The sequence below is a fragment of the Nannospalax galili genome, unplaced genomic scaffold (genome assembly GCF_000622305.1).
Source record: "Nannospalax galili isolate Female #2095 unplaced genomic scaffold, S.galili_v1.0 scaffold287, whole genome shotgun sequence".
NCBI lineage: Eukaryota > Metazoa > Chordata > Mammalia > Rodentia > Spalacidae > Nannospalax > Nannospalax galili.
This window is the reverse complement of record NW_008357493.1, coordinates 994,468-1,012,066: the sequence shown is the minus strand read 5'-3', so window position 1 is coordinate 1,012,066 and position 17,599 is coordinate 994,468. Positions and strand designations below refer to the sequence as shown.

The window sequence follows — 17,599 nt, the reverse complement described above, 5'->3', positions numbered from 1 at the left end:
CTCTCTCTCTCTCTCTCTCTCTCTCTCTCTCCTTCTTTACTCATTTTTTTTGCAATCTCCTCTCTGTGTACAATGTATTTAGCTGTGGCTTTCCCTGTCCCTGAAGTGTGATCCCATGTTTTTTCCCCCCTGACTGAAGCTGAGTGTTTTCCTTGGGTGGTGATGGATGGCTGGATGTATGGATGGGCAGAAGGGAGTCTATGACTACTAGGGTGTCCTGGGCTCACTGCCACCTCTCTGGGAGAGGGAGTGGTTCAGTGTCTTTCTAATCCCAGTAGGGTAAAGCCTTCTCCCCTCCCCTCCCTCCCTCCCTCCCTCCCTTCCTTCCCGGCTTCATTCCATTCTGACTCCTTTCCATCCATCCCTTCCTTCCCAGTTTCCTTCCTTTGCATCTTCTTTTTATCCTCTCTCCCACAGAGACTGAACCCAAAGCATGTGTGTCCTGGAGTAGAGGCCCCAGTGAATAGACTGGGTGAAAGATTAGTTTGGGTTTGCAATTAGAATTTGATGGGAGAAATAAAACAGATGGAAAGCTAGTGTTGCTCTGAACACATGTGAGTGCCAGCTGTCTAGTGAAATGGCATTGGTTGAAGGCGTGTTCTTCTTGCCTGAAAACTGCAAATGGAAGTCTGAAGGACAGAATTCCTGAAAAGCAAACATATTGATGTCTACTAAAATGTGCATGTTTTTTATACAACTTCAGCATTCATCAAGGTACTGTCAGTAGTCACCTTATCTATGCGGTTTATATCAGGAAGCTTCTTTCAACCACCTGCCTTAATAGGTCAAGCAGTAGCCACCATTTTAGGTAACACATTGCCTATGGCGCACCTTGTTCTTGGAGACCTCTTTCATGCCCTATCATTGCATCTCTGGTGGGGCATCTTGGCACAAAACTCTATCTCTGGCATAGTTCCACTTCACTGTATTTTGTCAACAAAAGGTTTATGTATCTACCCTGCCCCAACATTGGTATTGGAAAGACAATTAAATTTCAGCTACAGCCCTTCAGGCCACTCTTTTATAAACAGCCTGCTGAGCTGAGAATTGACTTGAAAACCCTCAATCTTCTGCACAGGTATTCAAAGGACTACAGTATCTCTCAGACCGTGCTATACATGCCATTCCACAACTGAAGCATTTTCAAGTCTTCAAGAATATTGTGGAAATAAACACAATTAAAGTATCTAAAATTTAATTTTCATTATGGCAAAAATCTTCTCTGATTCTCCTTTGTGTGTCTGTGTGAAGGATGCTGAAGAAGGCTTGGTTTCCCCTCAAATCCATTTCTGTGGTGTTTGATGACTTTCTAACTTCTATTCAATCACTTGTAGGTTGTAACTATCCTTTCCAAGTTTTCTTCCTGTCTTCATTTAATTATTACTATTTCCTTTTATTAGGTTACACATACTGCTTGAGCAATCAGCAATTTTTTAGGACAAAGGAAACTGTGCCAGAACTATGGGTCCCACAAACTTTGTCTTTCTCTTTTCATAAAACTCCTGTTCTATCTTTATCACACAGTCTCCTCTCCTGTCTTCTACATAGACATCTCAGGACTTCCAGGAATCATATTTTGGGTACTTTTCTGCAGATCAGGTCTGTGCTATTTCAGAAGTGAACTCAAAGTTCATTTTTTTCCTTTTTTTTCTTCTGGTTTTGATACACTCAGTAATCATCTATTTCATTGTTCATATTCTTGATAAATTATCAAACCTACATTTTTTTCCAGTCACAGATTTGTACACAAATAGCTGAGTCATTTTGCATGAAAGCTTTCTCAACTATTTCATTGGGAGGACAACAGGCCTTCAGCTAGAGCAGTGCCAGAGCCTGGTATGCAAAGAGACTATTAAGCTAAGTGACTTAGGAAGCTCTAGTCTTTGCACAGACAAAAATGGCCACAGCACCTCAGCTCTTGGATCTATTGTTAATGCTCAGTTTTCAGGTTCGACACAGCATAATGACTTTCTCTCACTCAAAGTTCATTCTAGAAAGACTGATTGCTACTTGCTGTTCTACACACTGTGTGTCAGAGCAGGCATCTAGTCCAAGCTCCAGCAGCGACACTTACCCTTCCCCGAGCACAATGTGCCATCTGCTGATTCACATAGACTCATGCTTTGTTCTTCAGTCATGTTACACTTCCGAGGGTGTTGGCAGAGCTTGCCAAACCATCCTTTCTCACAAACACAACGACCACAGGAGCATGTACCATGCCCTATGAAGCAAACACAGGACAGGATGAGGGTAAGGAGAAGATAAGGACAACAAACAGCAAGTAAGGATTTTTAAGACAGAAAGTTATAAATCATAGGTTCTCATCTCCTATCAAACATGCTTTCCTTTCATGCACAGTTATTTTAATACGTCATTGTTTAAAAGAATGTCACAACTGTGGTCTACCTTAGAGCAGCAAATTTAAATGTACCGCAGGAGGTTGACTTGTGAGAAAGAAACCCTGAAGTGATTTTTATGGTGTCCTTTCTGGATGCAGCATCCTTCCTCACTTGCATTTTTATCAGTGTGGTGTCCTAGTGCTGTTCCTCACTGTGTACGCCATGACACCCAGCTCAATTTGCAAGGCTAGTCACATCCTCATTGCTTGGAGTTTTTATTAATTGCTCTCTTACGGCTGACTAATAAAAACAAAAGGCATTCCACGCTTCTCCCCTTACAAAGTACGCAGACATTTCTATTGGTGTACAACAGTTGAACAAGCTTGAATTTACGTTTGGCCTTTTGGTTTTGTATTTTTGTTTCTGGTGTCCTCCTGGTTTTTAAGGTATTTATCTTTTGACACACAACACTGCATTTATGACAGTTACACAGGGCTTTACAGTCCTGCCCTTCACTAGCCTTCAAGATTTTCCAATTTAATTTCTTTTTCTATCCAGTGTTTCTTTCCCCTTTCTGATATGCACAATGCCTTACAGCCAGATCATGCTCTGACTCAGTTATTTGCCTGGATAAGATTTCCAGAGTATCCATCATGAGCAGAGCATGTTGCTAGGCACCATGGGATATGAAATGAAATGTGATGGACACAGTGGTCTCCCATGTTCTCCCCAGAATAAGCATCATTGTTCTCAGGACTAGCCAACCTTTCTGGAGTTTGGTCACCATTCTTACTTGATCATATACTCTGTGAGACTCATCTCTGTAGGTAGAATGATTAATGGACAAGACTTAATTGTTGATAATAGAATATCATGATTAATTTAACATACCCACCCATGAATACAGGTTATTAACTGTCCATAATACATGACAATCTGGAAGTTAATGAAAAGCAGATGGGAGACCAATTTAAAGGGAAAGTGAACAAATACACCTGTTTCCTTAGGCATTAAATGCAGTCTTGCCACAGTCCTTCGAGTCAGATATTTATTTCCATGTGACAGTCAGGAATCTGAGCCTCTGAGAGTAATTACACATCAAATCCTGTAATCCAGCCACACAGGATCAAAACTTGACTCTGCTCCCTCTGACTTCAGTGGCCACACATCTACCATTGTGTCACAGTACCTCTAAGTTTCACCTTAGGAAAAGAGATGCCTAGCAATGTTTTCTTAATGTCTGTCTTTTTTGACTGCTGTGCCATTTGCTGGTGTACACTTGACTTCATGGGCACTTTCCAAGTCTTTCTGTGACTGGTTTTCTAGCCCTTTGATATCACCTTTAATAAAGATAAGGATCTTTATTCTTATATTTGCTTTTATGAACTGTTAGACATCCCTTACTTTCTTTACTCATCTTCATTTGTTTGTTTATTATCTCGTCCTTGAACATTCATCAAAACATGGGGTTTATTTATTTCTATCTGTGTGTACGAACACATTCCTGTGTATATGCAATGGGGCGTGGAGGTGTGTATGTGCATGCATGTGTGTTTGAATGTGTGCGTGCGCGCATGCACCGGCACATGCCAGACATCAGCATCAGGTGCCTACCTCAGTTGTTCTCCACCTTACTTTTTAAGACAGGATATCCAGTGAACCTGGACCTTGCTGACTTATCTGAACTGACTGGCAAGCAAGTCACAGGTGTCCTCTTGAATCTACATTCAAAACACTAGTATTTGAGCATGTACCTGCCTTTGACATGGGTTCTGGGGATGGAACTCATGCCTGTGTGGCAAGCAATTTACTGACTGGACCATCTGCCCAGCATAAGTCATTGGGCTTCTGATAACCATAATAATTTCAGGGAAGTACCCCAAGCTCAAAAATCCCACCAAACCCTACTCTCGGTCTTCTCCATTGTATGTTCTATCAGATTCCTAATAATACTTCTTCCTCTACTTACCTAATTTTCTTTTCAAACACTATTCTTTAGTATTTTCCATTTATTTAAATGAACAACTGTTCTAGTCAACTGGTTCAAAATGTTTTGAATGATATTTGAACCTCTTCAACTTGTTCCATCCAGAGAGCTGTCAAATCTTGTTAGAAATGCCTCCAACATAACATCCTAAGCCTTTGAGAAACCTTCCTACTGTGCCCCTCTCACATTCCTGCTCACGCTTCCCTGCCCTACACCTCTACTCATATCACAAGTCTCCAGTGCTTTGAGATTCCCTTATGCTTCCGAGGAAGCTTGCCTAATCAGTCCTTGCTTTAGGTTCCTGAAAAGTAGAGTCCCAAGCTACTTTTCCAATAGGATTCCTTTTCTTCTCCTTTCAACTGAATGACCCATGTTCCCATGCAATTCTCACACTGTTCTGAGCAGATGCCTTGATGACGTAGGAATGCCTCTTCCATTCAGTACATTCAGGCCCTGCTTAACTTACACAGTTCAGCCAAATGAATACACTTGCATGAACGTTCTTTATGTCTACAAGTGGAACTCATTGCCTTGCTTCTGAATTTATTTGTTGTCCGTGAGAGTGTGTATGAGTGCATGTATGTGTGTATGTATGCACACAAGCATGCATGTGTGTGGTCCTGAGCTTCACCCATGGCAACTGAGGCTAGTACTTTAATCTTTATCTTCAGTTCTCGCTTTTAAACTTCTACACTATTTTTTCACTTTATATGGAAATCTTTTACCTTCCACCTTGTGGTGTACAGTTGTTTGCCAAATAAAGTCATCACTTTGTACGAATTCCTTTAGAGAAGGAAGCTGATTCAGTGCTGTAGCCATTAAAGAGCCAAACAAATCACCGCAGACATGCTAGATCCTTGAGAATACTGGCAGTAGATTGAAGCTATTTTTATCAAAAACTCATTTTAATTTTCTCCACAAATCCAAACCGAGGGTCTTAAACTTATTCTAGGAGACATTGTAGTACATTTGGTAAATGGACTGTTTTTCAAGAGCAATGGATGTTTCGTGAGCTGCTGTGTTGTTTCTACTTTCAAAGAATAGAGTTAAGTTAGAGTTAAGACCCTTTGAGGCCTCTATCTCAAATGAGCAGTTCATAGATTATATTTCAACTTCTCCATGAAAACTGAAGCCTCTACAGTTCATGTTAACAAGTTAATACAAGTCACCTATCGTTGGTAACAGAGAACCTGGAGTGCAAAGGTTAAAGAACAGGTGAAAGGGCTTCTGGTACCTGTGCTACTGAGCTATGAACTTCTCAGAGGCTCATGTTTCTGAGGGACCCTGGGCTGATAAGTACTACCGTCATCATCCTGAAATTTTGAAATCATATCTATAGTGCAGATAAAGGCATTCTGCCTTCAGTTAAAATATTATTGAGAAAGAATCAATGGCTCCTTACAGAAGATAATTTAATATGAAATTGATGTGGAAGCATAAAGGACAGCGTTTGCCATTTATTAGCTCATGTGTCACATCCTACAAAGTTAAATTGGCAATTAGCCCAGACAATCATCAAAATGCCTTGGCATTTCAATTTTGATTCATCATTTATATCTGACTTCCTTTTACTTAAAAAATATAGGAAACACTATCAATAACTTCTTCATAAAGTATTACAATTTAGCCATCAGTTCAGGAAATGTTTGCTATGCACTGAGTATTATATTAGCAGTTTGAAATGTAGCAGTGATGAAGCAGGCGGGGGCCATGCTTTCAGGACACATCAAGTCTACTAGGACGCAACATGAGTAACAGCGACAAATACACTTGGATTATTGGAGCTTGAAAAGGATGTTACTATATTCAACAATGAGAACAGGGCACATGAGGGTGCTCAGAGAAGCGTTCAGTGAAACTCAGGGATAAGAAGCCAGGCAATCAAGGTTTTAGGAATAGAACCTAGAAATTCTTGGAAGAAGAGAGAGCTGGGCATGTTTTACACAGCGAAGGCCAACATATTTGAAGAAAAACAACTAAACAATTAATCAAGTGGGATAGATGTTCAGGAATGAGCATACAACCCTATTTAAAATGGGACAAAATGGCAGCATGTATCATTTCTTCATTTTCACTTTTCTTTCATTCTTTTATCCTGGAAGATGGTCACAATTGGAAGTTGAGAACAGGACAGACCACAAATGAAGACAGAAAGGGTTCAGGGCATAGATGACTCTCTGGCACCCAGCTCCAGTCATTCCTGGTGTGACACCTTGCAGAATTGTACAGATGATTGGCTAAATGCAGACCCAACTGACATGCTTACCAATTCAGGACTTTTGTGATTTCGAGATGTCATTTGGAGGCACTCCCCTACTGCTGTACTGTCCATCCGAGGAAGTCTGGGCCTGAGTGATTGGTCTAAGGTCATCTACTTCCTCAGTGTAAGACTCCAACAGTGCCCTGACAGTGCTGAATTTGTAATCTCGGATTGCATGGTTGCCTTCAAATGGCAGCAATGAGCTGAAGAACTCCCTGAAGAAATGGGAGCTGATTGTATAATTAAGAGGTGGCTCTTCATTATCTTTTCTTGCTTCTTAAATTGGACTCCCGGGCAGCTATTCTAGGAGCATAGAGGGAAGCAAGCAAGCAATAGGCAGTCTATTTCTTATTCTCACCTTTGGTATGGGGCTCGTAGGAGGGAAACCTCTGATTAGGCTTATATTCACTACAATAATTAAACACATGTGAGCCAGCACATGAACATATTTTCTTAAGGAATCTGAAAATTATGCATTGCTGAAAAACGAATAAATCTTAGGAACTATTGCTCCAGACAGAGTCTCTTTTACTAGTGACTTATTTGATAAGAATCAATGTTATGTATCAGTCACATTAATTTTTGTTTGTTAATAAAAATGTTTAGAGAACAATCCACATACAATGTATGGTGATTGAATGTCTCACACACAAGCTAATTAAATGAAGAATGGTCCCCACTTTACACTGATTTTCTTTTTGCCATTTTCATGACTTTTTGAGGTTGCAATTTTGGTTTAATCAACACTGAACTGCTCAAAATTGTGAAATTACTTACCTTTACCTTTAAGAACAATTGCTAATTTATCCCAACCTGCCAGAAAGGGTTTACTCATCTTTAGTGTTATTGTGAGGAGGGAGGATAAACTATGATGGCTCATGGTTCTTATGCACCTGCTGATTGGGTGTGTGTGTGTGTGAGATGGTTTCTGGTTTTACTTATTTGCTTGCTAAAATGCTCACCAAGCCTCTGCTTTGGAGTCAGGAGCTATATCTTTCTGGCCTCACACTGGATATGCATAATTCTAGATTGTATATATGTCCAGATGAAACTGAATCAGGCTCTGGTATTAAACAAAGCAGGTGATCCAAACTTGTGATTTTCAGTTTTATTCTCTGAACCCAACCCAGAAGAATTGTGTTCAAGTTTCCCATTTGTCTATTAGTAATATTTATCCAACTGTAATGGAAGGAGAACTAATTACTTTGGAAAGTTTAGCTATAATTTCCTTCCTGTCTTACAGAACTGCTGATTGTACAATTCCAACTTCTTTCCAAAACATGTATCTAGTCCTCTAAGATACCTAAGGCAAATAATTTCCTCCTGTGGAGATGGCCATGTCAACCTTTTACTTCTTATGATAGAGTTAGTACATTCATTGGATGTCCACCTGGTACAAAGGCCCAGAAATAATTCATTCTTTATGTGACATTCTTACAATAAAGCCAGATGAGATTATGCTCCTCAATGCACACGTGACTAAATTGGGGGAGAGAAGCCAAATAGCCTATCCAGCCATATTTCTACAACTTGTAGAAAATGGAACCAGAAATCTTATCCTGGTCTATATGAACATGAATCTCACAAGAATCTGCTGACTGTCACTTCCCTCACTTCCATTGAAAGAAAATGTTTACTTCCTCTCTAACCTTGTACAAAAACATACTGAGAAGCACATACACATATGCAGTCAGTGTAATTGAGTGTTTTCTAGAAAATGGATTTTCTCTAGATGTATTTCTAAAATACCAAAATGGATTCATAAATGTAGATTTCAAGAGTTCTACCTCTTAAAGAAAACCCATAAAGAATTACAATAAACTATTATCAGGTATGATTTTTAGATGACTGATTATGAGTGATTTTTATTGATTTTTCTATAATCTTTGGTTCTTTAGATATGGTAAAGGGAAAACATTCATTTGTTTTATTATTTCATTTGCATGTATATTTTTATTGAGTTTTTTTTTTGTATTTCATGTAATAGATCTGAATCAAATTTAGACTCCTCTCCCAGTCAGACATTCCCCCATCCCACCCCCCAACCCCCACCCCCACCTGCTGGATCGCTGGATTTCATGCATTCTATCATAGGTGTTAAGGCCTATCAGGTCAAGCATTTGCACCCAGATGTCCCTCAGTGCAAGTTTATCAACTGGAATTCACACATCAAAGAAAAACATTCATTTAAAATGGGTGGTACTGGGTCAAGAGAGACTGCTTTTGCAAAGGACCTGGGTTTGATTCCCAACACCCACATGACAGCTAAGAATTGTCCATAACTCCAGTTCCAGGAGAATTTGATTCTCTCTTCTGCCCTCCAAGGGCATTGCATAGCACAGGTGCAATCATATACATACAGACAATATACTCATGCACATAAAATAAAAATAATAAATAAAATTTTAAAAATGGGTTGTGTTTATTCCCCAAATTCAGCTAATCTCTGAAGTGATCTTAGGGTTATCTCTTCAGAGGGGAATGTAAGGGACTAAATTAACAAACAGAGCCACCGAGGAATAAGAAAAATGGCACACTTCCTGCTTCATGACCTGAACAAAGGCTTGGGAGAGCCCCCTCTAGCTGGCAAGTTTCTCTTTCCAGCCAGCAAGTCCAAACCAATTAAGATAAGAGTGAGGCCATACCTGGACACCTCATCATTGGAAGTCCGAAGCCTATCAACCTTCTCTTCTTTGTTTTAGCTGAACAATCCAAAATTAGGGGAGGGGTGCTCTCTCAAATCTTTAAAAGCATGAACTCTCCCCTGGAGGGTTGGATATCTGTTTTCCAGGTCCTCCTTCCACACATGGAGATCTGTTCTGTATCAGTGTGTGGATATATGTAATCTTCATCTTCCAATAAAAAGTTTGCTTAAAAAAATTTGTATGTGGTTGGAATGATGACTCAGGTTAAGAGTATGTACTTCTCTTGCAAAAGAACATCAGGTGGCTCAAAATGACCTGCAACTCTAGTTCCAGACAGTCCAGTGCTCTCTCTGGACTCTAAGGGAACCTGTACTCACTTTCACATACCCACGCAGACATATACATATACACATAATTAAAATAAGTCTTAAAGAATAACTTGTATTATCCATTCCTCATTTACAAAATGAAACTACAAAGTGTGCAGGAAAATGTCTAAAACTGGAAAATTGTACATGAAGTGAAGCAACCCAGGTTCAGAAGACAAATGCTCTGTGCTCTCTCTTATATGCCGATTCTGGCTTCTAAATTTTATAATATGATTTGTGTGGAAGTGAGTGTGGGTGGAGGACAGGAAAATTGAAAGAGACCATGAGAGAGAAAAACTAAGGCTGGATTTGGGGAGGGTGAGAGAACACGTGATATGAAAGGAGAAAACTGGGAGAAGACAGGGATAAGTGGAAACAGGGTACAGAGCAATGTGGCAGGGGAGACGGAGACAATAACCAATACTGAGTAAATATAAAATATCATAAAGAAACCTGCTAATTTGTTAATTTAGAAGCATAAAACAGCTGTGCACTGCTGGCCTTGGATCCAAGCCCACTCCAGTTCCCCTGCATCCAATCCCTGGACTAGCTTCCTAACTTAGAATAGCTAAGCCACCCAGCATAGATTGTTAAATCACTCCTCAGGTGTTCCCCACATCCTTCTTCCACTGACTACTGACCTGCCTGACAGACCAGTCAACCTAGAACTCTGCATAGATCCCACTGGCTCCTGATCTGTCTGACACAGCCCAACCCTCTTACTACCCTACCAGCCTAACTACTACCCCGTCCCACCAACTACCCAGAACAGTCCACTACCCTGCAAGAGCCGTTATTTTTCATACCTGAGCAAGAAGCTACAAGTTACATAAACAATATAAACAGAACCAAAATTCATTTAAAAAAAAAAGGAGAACAGAAGTTCCCACTGGAAAGACAACCAGTAAAGAACATCCATGTGCAGCAGCACAAAGCCCACAAATTACATTAAAAACTGAGAGAATATATCTCCAACAAAACCCACTAGTCTTACAGAAGTTCACTACAATGAAAACAACCCTGAGGAATTCCAGAACACAGAAGTTAAAATAACAATCATGAATATGATCAAAGAACTTAAAGAAAACACAAACAACTCAAAGAACTCAAAGAGGGCAGGCATGAACTTATGACAGAAGCTCAAGAATATACAAATATGTGACTTAATGAAATATCAAAAACAATTCAGGACTTGAAAAGTGAATTCATGGAGCTGGAGAGATGGCTCAGTGGTTAAGAGCACTGACTCCACATACAGAGGGCTGGGTTTGATTCCCAGCACCCACATGGTGGCTAACCACCATCCATAACTCCAGTTCAGGGGGAACCTGAGGCCTTCTTCTGACCTCCGCTGGCATTGCACGACACATGTGCACTTACACACATGCATGCAATACATTCACACACATACAATAAGAATAATAAATAAAATATTTTTTTAAAAAGTGAATTCACAAAAGATATGGAAATGTTGAAGGAAAAAAACATGAAATGGACATGGAACTGAAAAGCTCAAACAATCAATTGGAAACAACAGGAGAAAGCCTCACAAGCAGAATGAATCAGAATGAACGAAACAGAAAAAAGAATATCAAGACTGGATGACAAAATTGAAGATCTGGACTTCTTAAGCAAAGACTATGAAAAATTTTTTAAAACAGGAATGGTAAATGCAGGAAATGAGAGACAACACGAAAGGACCAAATCTGTGCATTATAGGAATAGAGGAAAGAGAAGAATCTCAGGTCAATGGCATTGATCAACAGGATTATAGAAGAAAACATCCCTAAATTAAGGAAAGACCTACATATATAGATTCAAGAAGCACATTGAACACCAATTAGACATGAACAGAACAGAAACTCCCCATGGCATATCATAGCAAAAACATTAAATGTACAAAACAAAGTGAGAGTACTGAAAGCTGCTAGAGAAAAACAACAAATTACATATAAAGGTAAACCCATGAGAATTACAACTGACTTTTGAATGCAAACTATGAAAGCCAGAACAGCCTGCACCAAAATATTCCCAGTTCTAAACAGTCATGGATGTCAAACCTGAATACTTTATCCAGCAAAACTATCTAACATAGTTGAAGGGGAATAGAAAATTTTCATGAGACGAATAGGCTGAAAAAATTCATGTCCACCAAACCAGCCCTACAGAGAATACTCAAAGCAATACAAAGGACTAAAGATAGAAAAGAGTATACTTATGAGATTACAGAAAGAAACAAAGGAAATATAATAATAGAAACACAAAATAAAACCACAAACACAAAGTAATTAAAATGATGGTATCCAATACACATCGTTCAATAACACTAAATATCAATGGCCTCAACTCCACTGTCAAAAGACACAAGCTAATGGAATGGATCAAGAAAGAAAACTCATCTTTTTGTTGTCTTCAAGAAACTTATCTTGCCTTCAAGGATAGACACTACTTTAGGGTGAAATGATGGAAAAAAATATTACAAGCAAAAGGCTCTAAGAGGCAAGCAGGTGCTGCAATATCTGACAAAATAGACTTTAAATTAAAACTAATCAGAAGAGATCAGTAAAGAGGGTCATTTCATTCTAATCAAAGGAACAACAGATCAAGAAGATATTACAATCATGAACATAAAAGCACCAAACTCTGGTGTACCCAATTTCATAAAAAGAGTACTCCAGGACTATAAAACACAGATTAACCCCAACTCAGTAACAGTAGGTGACTTTAATACTGTACCATCTTCAATAGATAGGTCAATGGGACAAAGGAAAAACAGAGAGACATCTGAATTAAATGATGTCTTACATGAAATGGACCTAACAGACATATATAGAATATTCCATCCGAGTACCAATGTATACACTTTCTACTCAGCAGCTCATGGAAGTGTTTCTAAAACTGACCACATTCTGGGACACAAAACAAATCACAAAAAATACAAAAAGTTGAAATAATTACATGCATTCTATCAGATCACAATGCAATTAAACTTATAATCAACAACAAAAGGAACTCTAGTAACTACTTGAACTCATGGAGATTAAACAACAAACTCTTGAATGATGAATGGGTCAAAAAAGAAATTAAGAAAGAAATAAAAGTATTCTTGGAACTAAATGAAAATAAGGATACAATACAATAAAACGTCTGGGACACCTTAAAAGTAGGCCTAGGAGGGAAGCTCTAAGTTCCTACATTAAAAAAATCAGAAAGAGCACATATTAATGACTTAACAGTTCCAGACTCTGAAAGGTAAGGACAATTCAACTCCAAACTTAGTAGACAAAAATCAGGGCAGAAATTAATGAAATAGAAACAAAGAAAACAGTACAAAAAAAATCAATCAACCTAAAAGATGATTATTTGACAAATTAAACAGGATAGACAGACCTTGTTATCCCAGTCAACCAGAAGAAAGAACAAACCTAAATCAACAAAATCAGAGACACTAAAAACAAACAAACAAACAAACAAACAAACAAAAAACATTGTAGGGAATGCTTTAAAAATCTAAACTCCATTAAATTTAAAAATTTAAAAGAAATAGATGAATTTCTAAAGTCATAGAAACCACCAAAGTTAAGGGCCCAGATGGATTCCACCAGACACAAACACAGAAGGGCAAGAACACATTTTCTCTCTCATTTTCGGATTGTAGTACCAATCCCTTATATGTGAGACTATATCCTGATGTAACACCAGGAGCCAGGAAAATGAAAAGAAAACATGGAGGTAAAGGTAAAGAAAGAACTCAAAAGATGGGAATAGTAGGGAGGTGGGCAAAATGGGAGTGTATGGCTAGGAGGGCAGGATGGAGGGTCACGCAGGGGCCCACTGTGGGGGTGGAGAGAACTCAGAACGGGGGGATGGTGGGAGATGGGTGTTATTGGAGAGAGGGGGGAGATAATGGGGACACTTGAGTGGGGGAAGGAGGAATGAGGTGGATTGTGGGGACAGAGCGTAGAGATGAATAGATGTTGGGGGGCTACAAAAGCCAGAGGGAAATGTGTTGCCTCTGAACCACCACTTGGAAGTCTAAGAAGTACTAAACCTGTTCCACTGTAATCTGATTTTGACGAGTGCTTTATCACAGCAACAGGGAAACAAACCAGAATATCAACAGAGACAGCAGCATTTGGCATCATACATTCTGCTTCATGGAGGTTTGGGGCTCGTGTAGCAATTCATGAGGATGACAGTCAGATAAAGGCCTAGGGATTATCTTCTCTCAACTTGCAGCCTAGATCCATGGAGATGAGTTCCTCAGTGAACAGGTGTTGAGGTTTCTCTGTCTCAGGACAAGCTTCACGCCTATCAGAGCCAAAGTCTCTCTCAATGATTCCTTAAATATAGATTACAGGTGTGGGAGACAGACTTGAGCCTAGGGTGATATTACAACTGTCAGGGTCACGTGGTTTCCAGGAATCCAGGCTCTGTAATTTGAAACCCAGTATGCTAATAAGGCATCCTACCCTCTATTCTGTGATAGGACGATAAACCTGTTATGCTAATGAGGTAGCCTACTTGTTGTGCTGTGATTGGACCACTACCCCTATATAAGTTTGTGCCTTCCTGCAATAAAGCAGACCTGTGTCACTGAACCTGGTCTCCTGTGTCTGAATGTGGCTCCACTGACAGTCTCCTCACCAGCCCTGGGGTCCGGGACCAGGCAGAAGCAGCGACGACAGGAGGCAGCACAGGGAAAGCAGAAGAGCTGCCTCAGCCCAGGGCAAGCAGAGGAGCAGCCTCAATGCCTGTGAGAACAAAGGAGTGGCACCCATGAGAACGGAGGAGCGGCCACCGCTGACAGTGACCGCATACAGGTACCAGACAAAGGAAATGCCTGGTTTTAGTCATGGGACTTACAGCAGTGAAAGGAGATCATGCTCATTAGCCATTCATGTTTCATTCATGATCCCTCCTGGACCACTTGAAATCTATCTACCCTACATCAATATTATCTTTAAGCAAGGCCTCCCGGTAACACTGGGACACTTCATTTTCTTCTGTTCCCAGGGAAGCAGAACTGCTTTCAGAAAGGTGCAGGACTTTGCCAATTTGTTGTCTATACTGCTTGTGATACTTTCTTCAAATACCCCATGCATACAGCTCTTCTGTCCTGTCTAGATAAAGCACCTTCATCTCTCATCAGGAATCATTTCCTAACACCCATGTTCGCCCAACTTTACCCATACCCACCATATCAACCATAAACTCTTCACCATATGACCAGATGCACTTTGTAAAATGCCATGATCATGTTATTGCCTTGATTCAATCCTATAGCTTCCTCTTTTCATTCAAATAAATATCCAAGTCATTGACATGACTGACAAAACATGTCATGCTCTTCTACCCTCTGATTTCTGATCTGCAGTCACAAAAATTCTCTCTGTAGCCCTCAAATATGTCACTCTCACCCTTTCACACATTCACCTTAGCCCTTTCTGACTGCTATGTCACACTCCCTACCTTCATCTGGCCAACCTCTGTGCACCTATTAAAGAATGGTTGTGGCATATAAGAGGGATCATACATGGAAATCAGACCATTTACATAAAAGATTTGCCATCCAGATAGGAAGGTCTCAGAGAGTCTCCCTTACCTGTGGTGTATGGACATTCTCTATACATGTTATGTATCTCCACACACCACTGCTCTTTTTTCAGACCATTCACTTTGGTGATATTCTTTGCAAATGTCAACCCATTTATAAGCTCTAAGACAGAAGAATTTCTGTCAGTCTTACTACTACTGAATCTCCAGTGCTAGCAAGTACCATGTGCTCATCAAATGTTTATTGCATGAATGTAAAAGTAAATAGGCAGTTTCAACTACACACAGTTTGGAGCGATTTACATATTGAAATCTTTAATTAAAAATAGAAAGATGAATCTAAAGCCAAAGAAAAATAAGTGATGCTAAGAAACAGTTTTAAGAGTTACTAACCTAAAGATAAAAGTGAAAGTGACTGATTACTTCAGGGTAACAGACAGAAAAGCTGCCTAACAACCATTTCCCAGGAACTGTTAAGATACATTGTTAAGCTATGGGGGCGGGGTGCAATCCTGAGACATACCAGAGAAGAAATGGGCTGGAAGGTGAATCCAGGGAGGACGTGCACCATAGGAGCCACAGAAAGTAGTATCTACTAATCTAATAGGAAAACAGTTTGCAGTTTGCTTTCACGTTTGGATAAAGAGATTCATGGAGATAAAAGACATAATTTAATGTGTATAAAGATGTAATAGGTTTCTACAAAACCTAGAACTTCAACTAAGTCACCAGATACTCTGGGCAAAGAGGTTCATGTTAGGTAAATACTGCATGTCAGAGAGAAAAGGGAAAAGGTATTAAGAACAGAAAGGTATACAGGTATACATGGGGCTTTCTAAGTGCCAAGTGAGCTTCATATACACTGTTGTGAGAATTCAAGGAACTAGTATGTATAATATCCATAACAAAAATGACAATCATCTCTTTATATAATTCTGACAACTAGCAACTAGTACTAGTGAAGAGAGGATCTAACCTAAAAATATAACAAGACAGGAACGATTTGATGCTACTCTGGGGAGCACTGTAACATAAGGAAAGATCTGTGAATTGAACATGAAGGGCCAAGTCTTGGTCTGCCACTTGTGAGCTATGGGGCTTTAACTTTACCAACCTCCTACCATTTCCCATTCTCAAAATGAAGACAGAAAATACATTCCTTTAGGATCATTGCCACAGTGATGGCATGAGAAACCATGGGGCACAGTGGTTACTTAAAAGACTTTTCTCTATGATTCAAAGAGAAAAAAGAAATGAAAACTGTGTTTAGTCAAATTGCAAGTGTTTTAGAGTAGGTTAGAGAAAGAATGAGTGATCAAGATATGTAGGAAGGCAGATAAGAAAACAGACAGATGGATAGAGATAATAGAGAATAGAGAGCTGCCACATGATGGTAAAGGTGCACACAGCGTTGATCTGTATAGTATAAAAGTGTTTCAGGAATGAAATATTAGACTAGTTCTGGTTCATATCCACTTCCCTGGATGATGTTCATGTACACATCTACCACTGGAGGTTCATTTTCCCTCCTACTTTGTTGACTACTCTTGATCTGCCTTGTTCTTTCTCTGAGTAATTTATAATTTTTCAGGGGGCTCTTAAGGTCTTTAGAGACATTTAAGAAACTAAGTTTCTATCTATTTTGATTCTGTAGTTTGACTGGGAGTGTACACACACAGCTCTTTTTCCAAATTTGTGAGTGATACTGCTTCCTCCATCCATGTTAGTCAAACTCACGATCAAATGTTGGCTTTCAGCAACGTTTGTATTTCTATTACCACAAACTAGTACAGTACTTAGAATTTGACTTAGACTAGACAATCTTTTATAGTAAGTGTATTGTATACTTTCACATATCCCAAAATCAAGACCTAAAGGAAATAAACTTAATTGTATATTGCTTTTAGGTATAATGCCATATGGCTCTTTGCTTATTTCCTTTAAATGCACTTTTAAAGGGCATAAACAGTGCAGGAAGGGTAGCTGAAGTGAATTGCAAGCAGACAGTATTGAGAGAATTGTTACCACCTCCACAGACCACACCATCTAGGTCTTCACAGCGCCGGTCATCACACTCACAGGTCTTGCCATACACTCTACTGTCCCCAGGAGGGTAGCAAGTGCATTTGCCACATTCGCATTTGCCTGCAAAGTAAGGAGAGAGCACACTGGTTAGGAGGGTCAGCTTCAGAAGGGCCTTTAGGGAAACAAGCATATTTCAAATCCCAAATCTCCTGAAGCGTTCAGCAAATGACTTTTCTGCCCTCTCTACAATATGCTGAAGGTCAACAGTAATGCCAGGGAGACTGGGGTGGAAGCCACAATGGCTGGCTCAGAAGTCATCCATGTTTTCTATGCTGCTATTGTTCTACTCATCTGTAAAGACTAATTCCATGTTGAATGTATTTCATATTTAATTTACTTGGTGGTAATATTTGAAGTGA

General features: G+C 39.6%; 1 protein-coding gene across 1 annotated transcript in view; it reads right to left on the bottom strand.

Moving 5' to 3' along the window:
* Positions 1-17,599, bottom strand: part of Itgbl1 (integrin subunit beta like 1) — a 297,795-nt gene that overhangs the window by 7,500 nt on the left and 272,696 nt on the right. The window contains exons 8-9 of the mRNA XM_017794887.2: positions 17,184-17,300; positions 2,075-2,221 (exon numbers count right to left, since the gene is read on the bottom strand). Of these exons, the coding sequence (XP_017650376.2) occupies positions 2,075-2,221; positions 17,184-17,300 (264 nt within the window). The remainder of the gene's footprint in view (positions 1-2,074; positions 2,222-17,183; positions 17,301-17,599) is intronic.